General features: G+C 32.6%; 1 protein-coding gene across 1 annotated transcript; it reads right to left on the bottom strand.

The window, feature by feature from the left end:
* Positions 1 to 2,052: 2,052 nt before the first annotated feature.
* Positions 2,053 to 19,303, bottom strand: LOC148307940 (large neutral amino acids transporter small subunit 2-like). Its single transcript, XM_088262623.1, has 7 exons — positions 18,951 to 19,303; positions 15,636 to 15,934; positions 14,057 to 14,182; positions 11,685 to 11,826; positions 5,454 to 5,577; positions 4,064 to 4,264; positions 2,053 to 3,612 (listed from the first exon to the last, which is right to left on the bottom strand). The coding sequence occupies exons 1-7, from the start codon at positions 19,094 to 19,096 to the stop codon at positions 3,214 to 3,216; spliced, it is 1,437 nt and encodes a 478-aa protein (XP_088118749.1). The 5' UTR covers positions 19,097 to 19,303; the 3' UTR covers positions 2,053 to 3,213.
* Positions 19,304 to 19,992: the final 689 nt, after the last annotated feature.

The following is a 19,992-nucleotide window of genomic DNA, read 5'->3' as shown; positions in this document are numbered from 1 at the left end:
TCCTGGATAATGCACAAATTTGATCATCTTGAAGGATAGGAACTAAATTTGTATTCTGTATTTTGGTACGCGAGGAAGCTGCATCAGCCAAAACAGATAAATCATTTTCAGTTTTAATGTCAATTGAGGGTGGGATTTCGATGCCAGGTTCAAATTTAATGGGTGTGCAATCCGTGTGAATTAATGTTTCAGTAAAATTATCACTCAATTCAAGATTTAAAGGTTTTTCTGTATGCTGCCTAGATATGTGTGACTTTAAATTATCCGTTCTTAAAGCTTTAAATGGACAATGCGGACAGACATTAAATGTGCGTCCTTCAATATGTTTCAGAGCGTGCCTTTTCAAACTTTTGCTCTGAGTGAATTTATGTCCACAAATTTCGCACACAAACGGTCTATCATTGTTATGCGTCCCTAGGTGAATTTTCATATTTTCTTTTCTAGAAGAAGTGTGTGTGCATCCTGGATGGGAGCAACGGAACAGCTCTCCGGTGTGAGTAAGTTTATGCGCGCGCAGAGTTTTGGCGTGTGTTGTACTGAATCCACATTCATCGCACAAGTGCTTTTTCTCATTAGAATGTGTCACAAGATGGCTATTCAAGCCGTGCTTCCACTTAAATCCCTTTTTACAGTGTGGACAGGTATATGGAGTCTCGCTGGAATGTCTTGGCAGATGTTGACTTAGTAATGTTCTGGTTTGAAATCTCGCATCGCAGAAAGTACAAAAGAATGGTTTTGGATGATCGTGCAAAGTATAATGGCTATTTAAATCTTGAACTGATTCTATTTTTACAAAACACAAGGAACAAATGTCTTCTCCGTGACCAGTATTTCGTAAGTGTGCTAAAAGGTCAAATGGTTTATAGCATTTATATTTGCACTCTATACAAGATTGCATTTTACCTGTTAATCCTTTAAAATCCAACACGTATTTTTGCGTTTTTTGGTGATTTATTATAGTTCTTTCATTTTTAATTAAATTTGTAACATTATTTTCTTCTAAGCAATCAGTACTCTTCTCGGAATCATAAGAGTCTTCGACTTTAATTTTATTGTTTTGTTCAGAGGTGCACTTCATAAGCTTGAAAATCGGTTTTAAAACTGCATCGGGAAAACTCAACAATGTGCACAAAGCTTGAATATGAGCAGCGTGTGCAGGTTCTATCTCTGTTTTCTGTCCATAAATTATATCAATCAGTAGAAGTACACACTGGAAACATTCAAAACTGTCCTTATCACACAGTTTTACCGTTAGCGGTGATGTAAAAGAAAATTTTCTAGAGTTCTTCATTTTCGGAAACCTTAGAGCATTGCAACACTTTTTATTTATGAATGGACTTATAGAACACATAACAGCAGAATGGATCCAAGTAAATTGTTTTCCCACGGATAGTCTTACATCACAGAACCTTCCAAATTTTCTTTGAGACTGGAGATTTTGCATGACTACTTCATGCATTACGTATCTTGATTCGTTATCCATACTTAAATTACAAATTTAAGCTTCTTTTGCAGAAGTATATTTAAACAAATGATCCATTTACAAACGTATTTACAATGTGCAAAAAAAACATCAAATAAACGTCAAATTATAATGTTTCTATGGCAAATCTATGGTTTAGAACTGCGTTAAAAAATATTGTTTGATACATTAATTGACCTCTAGTACCTACTGGAGTGCTAGTTGCTCGGTGTACAGGAGAGAAGTTTTCAAAGGATATTTAGTAAAAAAATTGTACTAGTTTTTTTGACAAATATGAGGTAATTATTATATAACCATGGGTGTCAATCTTTCGGAACTTCAGACTAATTTTCCACGCGTAGAAAAGGATAAAAATAAAAGTAGTTTTGTATCCAAAGCAACCATATTTTTTTTTCTTTTTTAATATTTTTTTTTCACTGTTTTAATCTATCAAATAATAAAATCAATAATTATTCAGCTTGAATAATTATATTCTGCACAAGTTTGCATTAAATTATTTTAAACATAATGTCACTATGTCAATGATGGAAGGATGATAAAAAATGAAAATAAGAACAATGTGTACATTTATATTTGCCGTATATTTTGTAGGCATTCATGTTTAAAATAAAATAAATATTACATTTGATTTCAATTATATTATCATTAATTATTAATATTTTTACAGATCTTGTTATATAATATCTTAGGTATCCAGATTTTTTATAAACATTCTAATAACATGTAAAGCGTTGCTTTATAAATATTCAAGAGGAAACCCTTAAAAAGCTCAGCTGTATATATTACATGTATACAATTCTTACAATAAAAGGAGCTAATGTTAATATCAAATTGGTCATGTTTTTATAGTATAACTATACTTGTATGAAAATAAAGTACCTTTTATGTAAATGTTTAAATAGTTTGTCATAAATATGGAGGAATTTTCACTTTTTTATAAAAGCTAACAACAAGGAGAAAATCAGTGACAGGAATCAATATATTGATATACAAATTTTTGCATAGTATCACTTTTAAAATATACTTTTCATAGCTATTTTTAAGCATTTCATGTACTTCGTAGGAGATATCTCGATACCTACATAAAGAGTTGATAAAATTATTTACAGGATTACTATTTTTTTACAGAAGAAGTCATAATTTTACAATAATAATTTACTAATAGAGACTAATCGTTTGGTTGCAAACTATGCATGTAGAACGTAATATAATTACAATTTTCAAAAGTATCACAAACTAGGATCAAACATTCAGCCATGACTTTTGTGCAGATTTATTTTTACATATCTTATTAATTTTTTTATAATCTAATGCCAAAGTCATTATTCCGTATTTTCCAATTTTAATAAAAAAATGTGAAAAACTAATAAAATTTAAAATGTTAAACATACAAAACATTTTTTTTAATAAGTCATTTTGAACTTAAGAGTGTACAGATATTTTACCACATACATATATAAATACATTTAGACACAAAACTGTGTACGCATATGTGTGTAAATAAGGCTTATTTTGCGTAAAATAACTGTAATTTGTAAGAAAAGATGGTCATAATATTTGTGTAAATGTCATGTTATAATCATAATAAAATAAAAACGTGTTTTGTTGTCCCTGACAATAAATTTATGAAAACTTGGCTTTGATTTTGAGCTATGAATTACATATGTTATTATGGCTATGACAAAAGTGGAATGTATTTCTGCATTATTGTAACTTTAATAATAATCTTTTTAATCTCCTAACTTTTCAGTTTTATCTACATAAGTACAATCCAGTAATTTTTGAGTAAAAATCATAGTTGTTTTAGAGAACTCCTCATACGCCTGGGGCTTCTTCCATTTTATGCAAGCGTAGTATACCGGAATCCCGGATATAAGAATTCCGATGCCTATAGCCGTATTCCAAGGCTCTGCAATAGCCGGCACAATCACTAGGAATCCTATACAAACAAGGAATGACACTGGAAGGAATGTATTGACTCTTATAGGTCGAGGTATATCGGGTCTCGTTTTACGCAGTGAGAGCATACCCAAAATGCTGGCTCCAACGGACAGCCACAAGATTTGCGAAAAGTAATTGATAAGTGCAAAAATATCACTTGTACATAGCATCAGCAACGAAATCAAGCACTGAAACAAAAGAAAATAGTATTATTTAATCAAATGCTTACTTTTGGTCCCTATCACCGCCCCATTGGAACTGCATTAGATGAATGCGAGATGAATGATATTTGGGAGAGGAAATAGAGGAGAAATAGTAGTTACGATTGGATAATAGCTAGAGTACTCGGGGTTGCATACCTACTTGCACTACCATACGTAAGCTGTGCACTGTTAATATGCACGAGTCCCTCGAGAGGACTACTAACAATATTTACTAACAATATAAATTTAAACATTTTATATGTTTTTAATAAGTCTCATCGTGTATGCATGTTGAAAAAAATCGGATGTAGAATTTTAATACAACTATCAATACAAAATTTCAATTACATGACTCTTTAACTCATATGTGAAATATCTAAAAGCTATATTTTGTTATTTACAATACTTAGTTAATTTAAATGAAAAGTTTCCTCACTGTAAACAGAAGTGCAGGTACTGGAGTCAATCTCTTGGTGTGAACCAGGGAGAAGATGTCCGGCAGGTGTCCTTCTTGAGATCCTGTCATAAATAGCCTTGCAGAGGTGAAAAGAATTCCATTTACTCCACCAAATGTTGAAAGTGCAACAAACAAGGGAATAGCCCAGTATGCGTTCCCGAACATCCTCTGCCCGAATGTCTGAAAATTACAAAGGCATCATTGCTTTAGTCTAAAATATATGTTTTTTTATATTCTCCGTACAAGTTATCGAACACCACACATCCGACTTCTCCACAAATTCCTAACGGGGGCGGTACCGCCACCTACAGGGGGTGCTAGAGTACCTAGGAGTCAGAAGGGAGAGCTTGGAAGCGGACAATGTACTTTTAATCCTCCCCCCCCCCTCTTTAAGATGGCATTCCGATGACAACTGAATTGTACTTTACCTTGAAAGATCAGGAACCTGTGGTCTACTCAATGTGTATTAATTGAAAATGTTTGATTTTAGTGAATTTAATTTTTTTAAATAGAAGTCAGGATGTGGCAGAGTCAGGGATCAAACCACGGAAATCAGGATCAGAAGTCCGAAACATTACCATGGGTTTACAACCAGAGTCATTATTAACGATTGAAAAAATATATATAATGAATACCCCAAGCTATTGAAGAAAATCTAAATTACTTTTTTAATATTTAAAATTAGTTTTCAATTTGGAACAGTATTTTATAAAGTACAAGGAGTTTTCATGACAATAATGTCATAATTACCAATGTTTTTTTCAAAATTTTACTTAAATTTTAGTTTTTCTTATTTAACATTATTTTATTTAAAATAATTACATTGGTTGAAATCTAACTACACCATGGTGTAAATGTTTTATTGCAATTTTTTTAATGCATTCTTAAGTTATTTATTTGTATCCGATTATTGAAATCTATCTTTACTTCTAATCATTTTAACGAAGAAAAAAAATTAAATTAAAAACAAAAATTGTTGTTTATTTGTTTTTATAAGTGCAGTAGATGTGGGTAAAATCCGATCATTCAGAAGATCCGAATCAGTAGATCTGTATCACTTAAGTGATCCGTTCACTAAGACCGGATCAATTGAATAATAGATCGTTCATTGGAAAAATCGCGCCAGCGAGGGTGAGATTTTTTTCACAAATCTTATCGACGACAGCTGACAACCAAAGAAATGTCGATGAAACCATGTTTTTCGTTTGTGACCAAAATCAGTGACTCAATAAACCTGTGAATCGGTAAGAACGGGTCAAAGTGAGGATCGATTCACTCAACTAATATATGTGAATGGGTCATTAAAGTCCTGTAGTTCACGAATGACCCGCGTCTTTTGTATGGTGATATTTATTGTGTTATACTTTACCACGGCTACTGCAGCCGAAGCGAGCATTTCTTGTTTAGTGACCACAGCAAAATACGCCAGATTGGCTAATACGTAGATAGTAGTTACAAGTGGCATTGCAATCCATATAGCACGGGGAAGATTCCTAAAAATAAAATATTAACATTATTATTTTTAATCCAATACGTGTACTTAAAATAATAAATATGCTCAAAATATTTTCAATATAAATAAACTGGTCAAAATAAATAAAAAGTCAAATAATGAGGTGATATTTCAGGAGTTTTCAAGTACGTGTCAATCATTTAAAAAATATCGAATGCAGTGTAGTGTCCCGCTACTTATCATTATACATACTAGAATCTTGCTAGCCCCAAACTCGCGTGTGAATGAGCAATTCAATATTTAAATGTTACTATTCAAATTAGTTGACATGATTTCATAATATATTTTCTGAATCATAGTTTTACCCCGAAAAAGTTTAAAACCCATGTTTAGAATATCGGAGTATTGTACTGAATTGAATTGAGAAGAAATTCACAAAACTTTGATTTTTACCATAGTTACAAATCGACTAAAACAAAGTTTTTTTAGCATTGAATGATGTTTTGCCAAAATTACATGGATTGATACTGCGTGTGTATAAGGCTAGTTGATGAACAAATCTAATTTGGACGACGCGACATTAATTTTATACTAGTACCATTCTGAAATTCTACATCATGCTTTGAACAATAGCTTCCTAAGAAATTCCGTATTCTGACACTATCAAAGTCGCTGATTACACTGATTCTAGATATTATACATTTTTTGTCTAGTCCTAAGGTTCTTCACGTGTAATTTACACTCTAAGAACCTTAGTACTAAACAAAAAACGTATAATATCCAGATTCAGGGATAAAGGATTACACAAAAACCCTAAAAATTCACAAAAGATACACAAAAATCTACAAAAAGGTAAAATGTAGTAAATTCGGTTTGTATTTAATACGAGTACATATTTTTTTAATGATAATTTACTATCTAAAATTGCGATTTCTCATTATTATTTTTAAAAAAAACTGAATCGGATAAATAAAATTTGGATTTGGCACACGAACATCTAAAAAAAACAACAACAAAAAACAAAATTTTGTTATGATGTGCTGAATAAGGGGCTGATTCAATATTTGAATGTGTTCACATTAACATGTCCACCTTCGTAATGTAGGGGTAACCACCTTTAGCTACCGTTCTTATGGTCCCGAGTTCGATTCCCAAGGTGTCAAAATAAATATCGATGATAATCTTCTGTAATATTTATTTAATTTCACCCTGCCCTGGTACTTCAAACGCAAAACTGATCACCTTGCTTTCGTGTAATAGACAATCAATAAGACAGAATAACGATACCGAGCAGTGCTCTATGCACCATTGAGTAACTTACTTACTAAGTAAATACTACTACTTTCTAACTTATTGAATCCATCGTTGATGCTAAAGCTGTCTGTATTTATATTTGCAAGCAAAATGAAAGTAGAAAATAGAGGGAATAAAAGACCGGTTTTATTACTACCCTCATTGTAATACAGCAAGCAAACACTAAGAGATTCCCTTGTGGAAATGTATACAGTAGATTTTTCCTTGTGATTCATATAAATTCCTCAGTCCTTTATTCAGGCGAATATTTACCCTCGGATAGGAAGGTACGTATAAATTATGTTGTATAAAACTACTTATAGACCTACATAGTATCAGCAATTAAAAAAAAAAAAACTGCGCGCACGCAACGAATGGACTATACCACGGCCGCGTCTTCTATACAACCGTTAAATTTTCTGCCGCGAGTCCGTTAATGTTAATATTTTGGTGTAAATACACTATAAAAACATAATAAGTAAACTGAATTGTGTACTGTGAACACCGAAAGTTTCACTACAAAAAATATGCTTTTTTTTTTGTCAAAAATATTGTAATGTAAAATAATCCAGCAGGGGACGAAAAGTTTGACACTCGAAATCGAGCAGCTTAGAGGTTAAGCTATAATATTTTAACATATTCAAAGAATTAACTTTGTACTCAGTTACTTTAAGGTCCAATATACGATAAATCACAACTAAATTTTCTCTAAACCCAGGTAGACGCAGTAATTGTCCTGACGAAGGGGCGGGCATGTTCGTAAACCAGTAGACTAAGTATCTACATACTAACATAGCTTAAATTTTATTAAAGTATTCTACAACGAATCCAACAGGCGTATGATTAAAACAATGGAATTAATAGCACAAGTTACAAAAAACTAAATAAATAACAAAAAAACTGTTAAATTTTATCGATAAGTATTCAGTGATTCAGATTAGTATTTAAGGCCAAGTATTCGTTAAGTCATAACAGTATTCTCTCTAAATGCAGGTAACATTTTACGCAATTTTTTTTTTTCTGAAAACATCCGATTCTTACAGATTGCCTACAGATTTTCAATTAGGTTTATATCTGGCAAAATTCTTGACCAGTACAACACAGTTCATTGTTTTTGTGTGAAAAATTTAATATTTTTTTTGGATTTATGGCAGGGGATTAAATCCTGCTGAAATATTCCATTACCATTTGACCTTCGTTTTTGTATCTCTGATCTCTTTTATCTCTTTTCCAGTAGAATTGGGTGATACTTCTCGCTATTCATCATCTCAGTCACTGAAAGAAGCAGCCCTGGTCCATTATACGAGGAACACCTCCAAAACATTTTTTTAGAGAGTGTCGAACATACGAAAATAAAGTTTTGTTTCAATTAATCTGTTTGATGCTGTATTTAATTTTGACAGTGCAACAACCGTTTCATAGTTATTCAATCTTTAATTGTATTTTCGCAAATTCGGATATTATCTTTTGCCGGAAAATAAAAACGAGATGACGTAAATACTTCATTGACCCAAATAATGAATCTATGACGCATTGTGTTGATTGTTGCGAAGTTAGGGGAGAACGCAATTCCAATTAGTCGAGAGGGTCTCTATATTTATCATGGTATATAAGACTCGTACATAAGAAGTAGGTGCTGAATACTGAGGGAGGAGAAGGTGGTTTCAATCAACGTAATTCCCTCAACTGTTGATTCTACAAAGCGCCTTTTCTTGTTGGAAAATGGGGGAGTAAATTACGGGAGTAGCGAGGAAGAAATTCACTTGACCTACTAACATTTAAACTCACTTCCCAGTCGGTCTACTTCACGTCATATACAAGTAAATGTAGAGATCTGAAAGACCTATATCATGGGTAGCCAACATTTTCAGTAGCCGGGCCAGATTTTAGAAATGAGATTTCCTACCGGGCCGTAAAACAAAATTTATTTTATTATTCAAAGCAACAAAATTTATTTTATTATTCAAAGCAACAAGATAAGTACATACTAATAAACAATACCTCGAAACGCCGTTCAATGTTATACTTTTCCAAGATAAAAACATAATCATGGTCATAGTTCATGGTCCATCTGTCTTAAAAACTTCTTAGTTCTTCGGTTACTCTTCTCTTCCGTAGTCCAACGTTTAAACTACTTCACGCCATTATGGGTCTTGAAATTGCCAGGATAGTGAAATACTCCCATATATTGGATAGTATACGAATTACGCACGATGGAATGTTCTTTTGGTGGTTTTGTGTACACTAAAGGAAACAATGTGTGATTTGCTCCGCGGACCGCAAGAAGACACCCGGCGGGCCACATGCGGCCCGCGGATTGGCCACCCTTGACCTTCTCGAATATCCATTTCACTAACTTTACAGGATTTTGTATTGGTTTATGTATTTTCAATCAGTTAACAAGGAAAACAGTTACATTGTAATTTCGAGGTTGGGATGGTTGAAAAAATTCATTTTGAATAAAAATGTAGATATTTAATAAAATAAGGTGATCTAAATTATTTAAAAGTCCCGCTTTTGAACTAATTATGCTTTTGAGATATATTGTAGTTTCGTAGTAGTATATTGGGCTTTGTGTCAGAGGGCTATTTACACTTAAACATAACTTTTATATAATAATATTAATAATTTTTAAAAATTTACAAACCATTTTCGAAACGCAAGTTTTGTTACATAGAAAAAAACACAGGCCGCTCAGTTAGGTAATATTAAAATAGTACTTAACTACAAAAATTATACTTTAAGAAATACTTCAAACCCCTCAAATTACTCATCCTTAAAAAAATACTACAAAGCGTTAAATTGTAAGATAGCGTAATATAAAAATTTTACTTAACGTATCTATCCAATACAATTTTTTTAAGTTCCACATTCATTTATATTTAAGTATGATTAGAAATGTGGCTAACGGGTACCTAATGGTTAGTTTTTCGGATACCCGATTGAGTTGGTATTCGTTGGTTTTTCTGGGTTTGTATTCCTCTCTAGCTTAATGCCAAATTTTTAATAAATGTATTAGGAGCTAAAAGTACATATCGCTCACTCCTTTCAAGAACGTCATAAATCAAAAAACTTGATTTTTCAGGAGAACGTTTTTAATGTTTTAAATTATAATACAATGTATTAAAAATAAATATCAAGCCACTTATTGAACTTTTTACTGTGTAACAGGTCTTTTTAGGTAAAACCTGAAGGTTTTTTCTCCATTTGAAAAGTATTCAGATTTAAAAAAATATATATTTAAACAATACATTTTCTTAAAAATGCAAAAACAACACATTCTGCCTTGTAGCGGGTAAATATTAAGTTAAAAATATGCCGCTTTGGCTGGGATATAGTACATTTTCTGGGCATTCCGAAAACATGCACAACCGAAAATTGACGACTTTTGATTTATGACGTTCTTGAAAGGAGTGAGCGATATTACACGACTAAATTTGTGCACTGTAGACTAAAGGGCATGATTAACTTTTAGAGGTCACATCCAAAAACCAAAAAGTAACGTCTTTTTTTGAAGAGGTCGTTATTCAATTTTTTTTATTCGATCGCCCATCTGTAATACGTACATACGTGTAAATACATAATGTACATGCATACATGTATACGCACACTAGCGCTTCCGAACAACAATTAAACGATTAACGTTACCTATGCGACGAAATTTCGATTGATTGATCATGGGAGTGCGTGGTCTGAATCCGATTAGAATCCCTTACACGATACTTTAAGATAAAAAAAACGATTTTTTTAAACAATCGTTTCTTCTTATGCAGTGTCCTATGCACCCATTGGTGCATAGGGCACCGCATCGTACATAAGCAGTGTTATATAAGTATTATATTCAATTACATTAGGGCAAGTTGATCAGTTTTAAGCTTCAGATAATTAATATTAAATAAATATTATATCGAAAAAATAATACCATCACTTCAATCTCGAGTCGACCTATACTTATGTATTTATAATAATAAAATATTTTATGAAAACTGTTAACATCTATCGAAGGATACCGTCACGTACAAGCGTGATCTTTATAAATGAACCCAATTTTATAAAGATGAAAAGTATATTGCGAAAAATACAACTGACACTAAAAGAATGAAGTTAATACTTTAATAATTATAAATACAAACTGTCATATATTTGGTATTTTTATTTCCAAAATGTCGTGTAAGCATGTATCGCTATTAATCAAAACATAACGATTTATAGATACTTTTATTTTTTAACATTAATCTGGAATTAAAATTAAAAGCATTAAAAAAATCTTTAAAATATATAATTTTTCTCTCTCCCGGACATTTAACGTTTTATTTAAGATTGCTTACCTTGTACCTACCAAGTTATTCCACATTTTTTTTTTTATGTTATGTAAAGGTGGAGACTGACCGGAGCATTTCGTCGTAACATCGTTCGCGGCGAGCATCAGCGAGCATCCGAAACTTTGGATGGAGCGCTCGGCTCGCTGTACTGACTGCCTGAATGCTCGCATCGTAACGTGTTACATTACTATGAAATGCTCCGGTCGGTTTCCACCTTTATAAGTGGATACAGTGGCGTGGAAAGTTTTTTTGATAGAGTAAGTAAAAAATAAAATATTAAAAATAGAATATTAATTTATGTATTTTTTTAATTTGCCACAAATGGCTAAATTCATTAATCTTTTTTAAAGTCAAATAATAGTTTTGTGTTTTCTTGCTGTCTTTTTGTGGTTAAACGTTAGTTCCTTTTACCATACAAAAAACCCACAAAATTAAGGTAGGTCCTACTTATATGGCTAAAAGAAAGGCACTTGAGAGGATACATTTTTTAAAATGTAAATCAGTAGGTATTTATAAAAAAAATAGTACTCACTTATACGGATCTTGTAATTCTTCAGTTACAAAGTTTAGATAATTCCAGCCCCCAAAGGCAAAGAGTCCTGAATAAAAGGCAATTGCCACACTGGAAACGCTATATTTACCTTCGAAAGCGTTTTCAAAATTTTCTACGTGTCCTGTAAAAAAACATTATTTTTTTAAAGTTTAGAGTATGCGAGAGAATTCGTAAAATAAAAGATTTCAGGATTGACTGTGAGTCAAGTATTAAAAAGCATAAATTAATAAGTAAAAAAAAAACAGAAACCTAGCACAATAATTTAATCAGGCATTAGCGTTGCTTTTAAGATATTTCTTGCTTACAAAGAATGTGTTTTTTCAAGTTTTTTTAAAGGTTTGTTTTAAAGTAAAAAAAAACTAAATAACATATATGTAGGAATATATTTTCTAATACTAAATTAGTTTTGTACGAAAATTTTAGAAAAAGTCATAATTTTTCATTGAATTAATTAATTGGAGAATTAAAAAAAATGATTCGGCAGTCACTTTGTAAAATCTATCCATTTTTAATTTAAGTTTTTCTTAGTAAATTCGACAATTTCTTAAAATCTATTGTGACACGTGTTTTGATGCATTTCGCATTCCGCATGTTTCGATTTCCGCCACATCACAGTCGATTAATGTTTTTCTTAATGCAACTGGTTTTTAACTCGCTAATGCACATACATATACCTTCACTTGTATAATGATTTGTGATTCGTCAATGAACGACCCCTGATTAAAATTTATGTGTGAAATGAAATCATTATGCTTATAATTGAATGTACACACAGCGGTAAAATATTAGCAGCTGTTGTACTGTGCACATTGCGTATACACCTTTTATGCATGTGTAATCTGAAACCTGTGACCAACGATACTGACCATGGGTTACAGAAGAATCAGCCTACATAATATAACTACGTAAAAAAAAAGTCATGGTGATTTTCAAATCAAACTAAACTACAGAAAAAAATGTAAAATACATGCACCTTAGGAATATTTTTTATACTTCCAAATCTTTGTAAGGACACAAATATTCTTTTAATCTCCGATGGATTGTTATCAAGATATCGCTCACTCCTTTCAAGAACGTCATAAATAAAAAATCGTCAATTTTCAGTTGATCATGTTTTCAGAATGCCCAGAAAATGTACTGTATCCTAGCAAAAGAGGCATATTTTTAACTTAATATTTACCCGCTACAGGGCAGAAATTGTTGTTTTTGAATTTTGACGAAAGGGTAATGTTTAATTTTTTTTTTAATATGCTTAATATTTTTCAAATGGAGAAAAAACCTTCAGGTTTTACTTGTAGATCTGTTGCACAGTAAAAAAGTTCAATAAGTGGCTTGATGTTTATTTTTAATACATTTTATTATATTTTTAATCTTTAAAAACGTTCTCCTGAAAAATCAAGTGTTTTGATTTATGACGTTCTTGAAAGGAGTGAGCGATATATTATAAATGTCTCAATTGCGACGACGTGATATCTCAAAGATTTTACATAGTTATTAAAAATATTTATAAAATTTCAGGCGTTTCCTAGTATGTGTAAAAAATGTCAAATTTTAAAGAATGTCACATACAATATCAAAAAGGTTTTGGCTTTTTCCTACACAAAAATCTCCAGAGAGATACCTATGACGTTGTTGAAAGGGGTGAGCGATATGATTTGATGCTTAGATATTTACTATAAGTTCAAAAAAATCAAGCGGTATTGATGTTCATGGGCAGAACGGGAAACTTTACATAAGTGTACGAGTATAAAGTGATCACTGAATACTGATCTTAAGTCCTGAAAATGCCCATAATTCTATATTTATTAAAAATAAATAAAAACACAGGCATTGTAAAATAAAAATATAAATGATATGTTAATGAAAATCAACTAAAAAATTAAAAAATCCTTTATAAAGCTATACATATCGCTCACTCCTTTCAAGAACGTCATAAATCAAAAAACTCGATTTTTCAGGAGAACGTTTTTAAAGTTTAAAAATATAATACAATGTATTAAAAATAAATATCAAGCCACTTACTGAACTTTTCACTGTGCAACAGATCTTTTAAGGTTTTTTCTCCATTTGAAAACCATACCTTTTCTTAAAAATGCAAAAACAATACTTTCTATCCTGTAGCGGGTAAATATCAGGTTAAAAATATGCCTCTTTTGCTGGGATATAGAACATTATCTGGGCATTTCGAAAACATGCACAACTGAAAATTGACGATTTTTGATTTTTGACGTTCTTGAAAGGAGTGAGCGATATAACACAAATAAGAATCAGGATTGAAACATGAGTATGGGTATATTAAATAAGTAGGTACTTAATAAGTAAGTTTTTTTTTTAATTTAAATGATATTTACCAGTCGTTAAATGATAAAGTCCGGCTATTATGATGATAACTAGGGCGAGCAATTTGGATGATGTAAATACGTCTTGAATTCTCATAGTCCATCTTACACTTAAACAATTTACTGCAGTCAGCAAACCTATGGGAAACCATTTAGATGATTGTATAATTCGAGTCACAATTACCCATATGTACATATAAAGTGGTAACCTAAATATGTATTTTAAAATATATAACATTAAGAAAAAATAGCAAACATATTTGATTGTTCGAAATTGATAATCAAGAATTACCTTTATAATATTTTTGAGTACTTGTCCACAAATTTGGATTATCTCCAATTATGAAAGTTATTTTTCATATTACAATCAAATGAAAATGATATTTTCTGGCGTTTCTCATGTATGTACAAATAAAAGAGTTTCTACTCAATAAAAAGCTTCTTTTCATCTCGCCAATGGATGTCTCTAGTGAAATTCTAGTGATTCAAGCACTATGTTTCGAAATTGAACCATATTTACAGAAGTTCCAAGAATTTAGGTAGTGTGGTTGTCAATCATGGTTAGAATTGGTGAATGTTACACGTGTGTAAAGTTTTCACTTAAACCCCGTAAATGTCCAGACTTCCATAGTCTTCTTCATCTAAGTTGAAATGTCAAAAAAAAGAAGAATTACCTATTTCTATCAAAACATATTAATTAAAATAAATCGTAGTGGGAAAGATCTAATGAAGTTCAATTAAAGAACACAACACAAAAATTAATAGTTCAATTAAAGCATCCTTGACGACTGTCTTTATAACAAGCGCCAAATATTAATTATGATGAAAAAAATCTAATACATAGTTATCTCACTGTCTACATCAGAAATGTGAAACCTTTTTTCACATGTTACAAGTAAGTATTCTCTATTGTCTTCTAGTATAGTTACATTCTTGTGTATTACAATCTCAAGTATGGATTTATATTAAATATACATGCGAGTAATATAATACTTATATGTAACAGATTATTAAAAGGACATTATTAATTTGCTCGTTAGGGGTATGACTCGGCCGTTCTCTTAACTATTGTTTGATCGAAGAGCTCGATTTTCCTTAAGATATCGTTTTCATTTTAGTCATCGAGTATTATCAAAACATAATATCGTTACTTCATATTATTTAACGTTCAAACATATGAAGATAGTGTCATCCTAAGGGAGGTTCAATACCACCGCTCGTTGTAAGAGATCAAGATTAATATTATTTTTTTGACATCTTATCAAAGATGAAGAAGAACATGGAGTCTGGGCATTTACGGGGCTGATAACCGCCATAGGCTGGTTTAAGTGATCACTTTACACACGTGTAACATTCACCAATTCTACCCATTATTGACTACCACACTACTCAAATTTTTGAAAGTTCTATATGTATGAACCAATTCAGAAACATTGTTATTGAATCACTAGAACTTCACTAGAGACATCTATTGGTGAGATGAAAAGAAGCTTTTTATTGAGCAGAAACTTTTATATCGGTAAGAAGAAGATAAAATCATTGATATAAACATCATTATGAATAAATAAGAACGGTTTTTTTTCAAACTTACAGAGACACACCGCCGCAAGAAGCCGCACCGCGTTCTGAGGCGGCTCGCAGTCGGGGAAGAAGGGCTTGGCCGCGTAGTGCGCGAAGGTCAGGGCCACTATCGCCTGGGTCGTGGGGCGGATGATCAGCAGCGCCGCCCACAGGCGCAGGAAGGCCGGCATGGGCCCGAAGGCGGCGTAGATGTAGGCGTAGTCCCCGCCGGACCTGGTGATGGAGGTGCCCAGCTCGGCGTAGCACAGCGCGCCCAGCGTGGACATGAGGCCCGAGAGACACCATATCACCAGTGAACTGCCGACTGACCTGATGGAAAAAAAAATCTCTTGAGCCTGACATCTCAGACGATCAAATTCATAACGCAAACGGCTGCGATAAGAGCCGGTCGTGTTTATATGAGATATATCCGGATGCCTCAGAAATTCAGTGTAGAGGAACAAACATGAGAATTGAGGGAAAAATGAAGATATACAAAACGTGTGTCCGACCAATAGTCACTCATGGAATTGAGGCACTTTGAGAACAAAATCTCGACTTCGAACCTAAGAAATGAGAACTCTCCGATCTATAACCGGAAACACGTTGCGAGACCTCGTACGAAATACTGATATCCGGAACACGTGTAAGACGGAAAATATCGTAAGGTGGGGACGACACCAAAGGCAATACTGGCTGGTATGAACACGTAAACAGAATGTCAGAAGACAGACTTCAAGGAAACAGTGCAGGACCCTGCAGGACCCCCGGACTGACCCCCAAGGAGGTAGAGAGATGATAGGTGGCATTCGATATCCCAAGAGGAACAGGCGGCGGCCACAGGAGCAATAAATATTGAAGGAAAACACTTACACATGTTGCATAGTTTCATAGTTTCACAAATGAATGAAACAAACGAAGAAAAATTTGTTTTTTTGACAGTAATTAAAAATATACGAAAAGGCTTTTTGTGTAAGCACTGTGACCTTAAACTTGGATAAGTTTGCATTAGTGCAATGAGCCTACTGAAGCGAATAGCCAAATGATTTGTTTAGAAAGGCGATTAAAGCTAGTCATTTAGAATTCAGTTAGGTGCGGCTAAAAGCAACGAGTTTATTACTTACGGATTTTACGTTATTTCATACATTGTTGTATTTCTAGACAAATAAAGTACTTTAATACCGAATATTCGTATTTTAGTGAAATAAACTATTATTATTACATGCAATCAGAATTTTCTATGGTCAAAGGTGTTTTTTTTTATAACTCTTAACTAGTTTAACCACATATGTTTAAAAAAACAATTTTTATTTTTTGTATTATTTGACATAAAACGCACATTTAATAATAAACTGACATAATCAAAATTTTCGAAAGCAAGTGATACAAATAGTCATCTTGTAACACCTCAGCGGTGGGCTTCAGGGGCTCGCGCGAGCCCCTTGTTAAATTTGATTTGGGTCGGCGAGCCCCGTGATAAATTAAGAGAAATCAATATTCTCTGATTAAATATACTAAATGCAATTTCAGTGGTTGGTTTTAATGTATTATGACACATAAAACTTTTTGCCTTTTGAAATTTCTCGAGAAATACATTTACAACTAATATCAAATATTTGATTCGATGAATTAAAGAATATTTCTACCATAAAAAATAAATCATGTATATTTTATCGATTTTTTTATTATTTTGTATTTTGGATAGTTAAAACAAAATTATACACCTCCCCCCTCCCTCCACCCGCGAGCCACTTGTTAAAAAATTATCAGCCCACATCCTGTAACACCTTATATGAGTCCATCACGAAAACTAAACGACTTAGCTTTCTTAATATGTAATCCTTAAAATCTATTTTTTTAAACTGAACGATATATGCATATTGTGTTAATTTTGGGTACTGTTGTAATAATTCACGGATACTGTATTTTATGGTTAATGAATTTTTAAATATATTATTTAATAAAAATCATTTTGCTTGGCAATTTTTTGTGATATCACGATGCGGCACTGGAAAAAAACTGTTCTCTATGTATGAACCGAAAACGAATACCTTCTGAATGACAATATGGGGACACTATAGCTAAAGTACAGGCGGGTACTACAATACAATTCAATGAGCTTAAAACTTGTAATTTAAAGTACTTTTTTGAGTACAAAGACTATTTTTATTCGGGTTCATTGGTGGTTTGCAGTTCTTATTGATAAAATTCGATGAATTATAACGAATAATAATTCGATTGTAAGAATATACCGATCACTCCCTCATTCTCTATTGTTAATCATCTCGTTTTCCCCATCAAATCCTTACATGATCCTGTTTCCTTATTCTATCAACAGATTGTATTCGTGATCTTCCTCGAAATACATCTAAAGAAAGATTTAAAAAAATTATGGATGCTACAGAAAGATAAGATGATTCGAAGACCTGACCTAGGTGACGTTGTATATGATAGAAAGACCTTCAACCCGAAGACGAGGAGAGCTGACTTTAACAGTCCACAAAGACCAAGTTAGGATGGAGCCATGAAGAAGAAGATATATATCTCCGAGAAATTTAAAATTTAGCACTCAATACCTCAATTAATATTTTTATTTTGTGTATTTGTACTCCAATACAATGCTTGTACTCAAAAAATACTAGATGACTTAAGAAAAGTGTACTAGAAAAATAAATTCTACCTACAACTTTCATACTTATGTCATTATTACTAATACATAATTAGCAACGCTACAAAATATTTTTTGGAGAAAACTGCTTAAATACGTAAGCATCTAAATATAAATAACTATTTTATTTAGTTAGTAATAATTAACTCAAGGTCAGTATAGGTATATGTATTCATGAAATACTCAAGTAATCCAGATTATCGGTTAATGTGCTAAATCGCGAAAAGAATTTGCAGGACAAATTCTTTTCACGTAAATGAAATTACATAGTACTAAAATAAAAAGATTCTATAAATAAAAATTCTAAAGATACGAAAAATATAATAACCTGTATTGCTATGAATAACATAACCCGTATGCTGGAATAATGAAGAGAAAAATAACTTTATTCGGGAGTTATTTTTCTATGTATATAATAACCATGGTAGGTATCATGGTGTTCAAAACTAGGGGGATACGAGTACCTATTATGCAAATATGTAGGTACCCATATAATCTATATCTACACAATTGTATTATGTAGAGATTTTTTCCAGTAAACTTGAACTGTGGATCAGATAACCACCTGTTACCCACACCAGGATATGACGTTGTAGTTATGAGCATGCGTATTAAGAGCTTTAATTTAAAATATTAAAAATAAATAATTTAACGAATTTTTAGTGTTAGATAACTTACTCTGTGCAGACAAACACCCCAGTCGGAGAAATAAAAATTCCAGAACCAATGATGGTCCCAATTATAATTCCCACACCGTTAAAAAGGGTGATTTTTCGTTTCATCACCACTTTCTCCTCACCCCCTGCTTGCTTTTCCTCCCCCATGGCTACGGTTTATTTACAACACTCGCGACGAGACACCTGACACCGGCTGTTTAATATGCCGGGTAATCGATAAACTAATACTGAAGACGGAATCTTTACAACTGAAGTCTGTGCGAATCTAATTGGAATCTGACATGAGTCATTTTACATGGTTCGAGGAATTCAGTCGCACCGACAACCTGCCTGGATTAAAACTGAACCGTATTTGAACGTTTCTCGCCATGTGTCTGCGCGAACCTTCGCAATCCGTGCCGGTTTGCAACTAGGGAACACGCATGTGCAAGAACATAATAAAAATCGACAAGCAAAAGCGACAACGACCTACTGAAATAACGGTTAGGACAAGGACAGATATACTCGACCGCTGTCGATGATTTGCCTGCGGGAAGAACGAGACGCTAGCATTTCAGACGCCTTCTCGTCAGGAATAAGGGGACCGAAATATGAATGCGGAATCCCGCGTGAATTTCGGGGTCGGGTGTATCGTGGAAATGAGATGAAGGTATTCGCTGAATTCTGTTCGATTTCAGCTGACTTGAGCGGGAACACGAAAAGTTTTCCCGCCTTAGTAAATCTAATGCGGGATTGCATCATTTTATTCAATACTATTATATTTCCCATAGCAGCATGGGTAACAATAGAACAACCGTATTGTAATGAAATTCATCAATACTGAAAAGGCATTGAGATTTAATTTTTTTTTCAATAATGAAATATCCCGCTACACATAGACATATTTCAATATGCTTCTTACTTATTAAATTAATATTAATCAAACATACAGAAGAATTAAGAAAGAATTAAGAGGAAATATGTAAAAACCAAAAAAATCATTCGTTTTGGATTATTGATAGGTCTAAAGAAAGTCTATTATTTTTTGTTTTATTTTATATAAA

The sequence above is a fragment of the Brachycentrus maculatus genome, unplaced genomic scaffold (genome assembly GCF_059751285.1).
Source record: "Brachycentrus maculatus isolate JH-2025_06_01 unplaced genomic scaffold, ASM5975128v1 h1tg000185l, whole genome shotgun sequence".
Taxonomy (NCBI): Eukaryota; Metazoa; Arthropoda; class Insecta; order Trichoptera; family Brachycentridae; genus Brachycentrus; species Brachycentrus maculatus.
The sequence above is the reverse complement of the archived record's forward strand: the minus strand, read 5'-3'. Positions and strand labels throughout refer to the sequence as shown.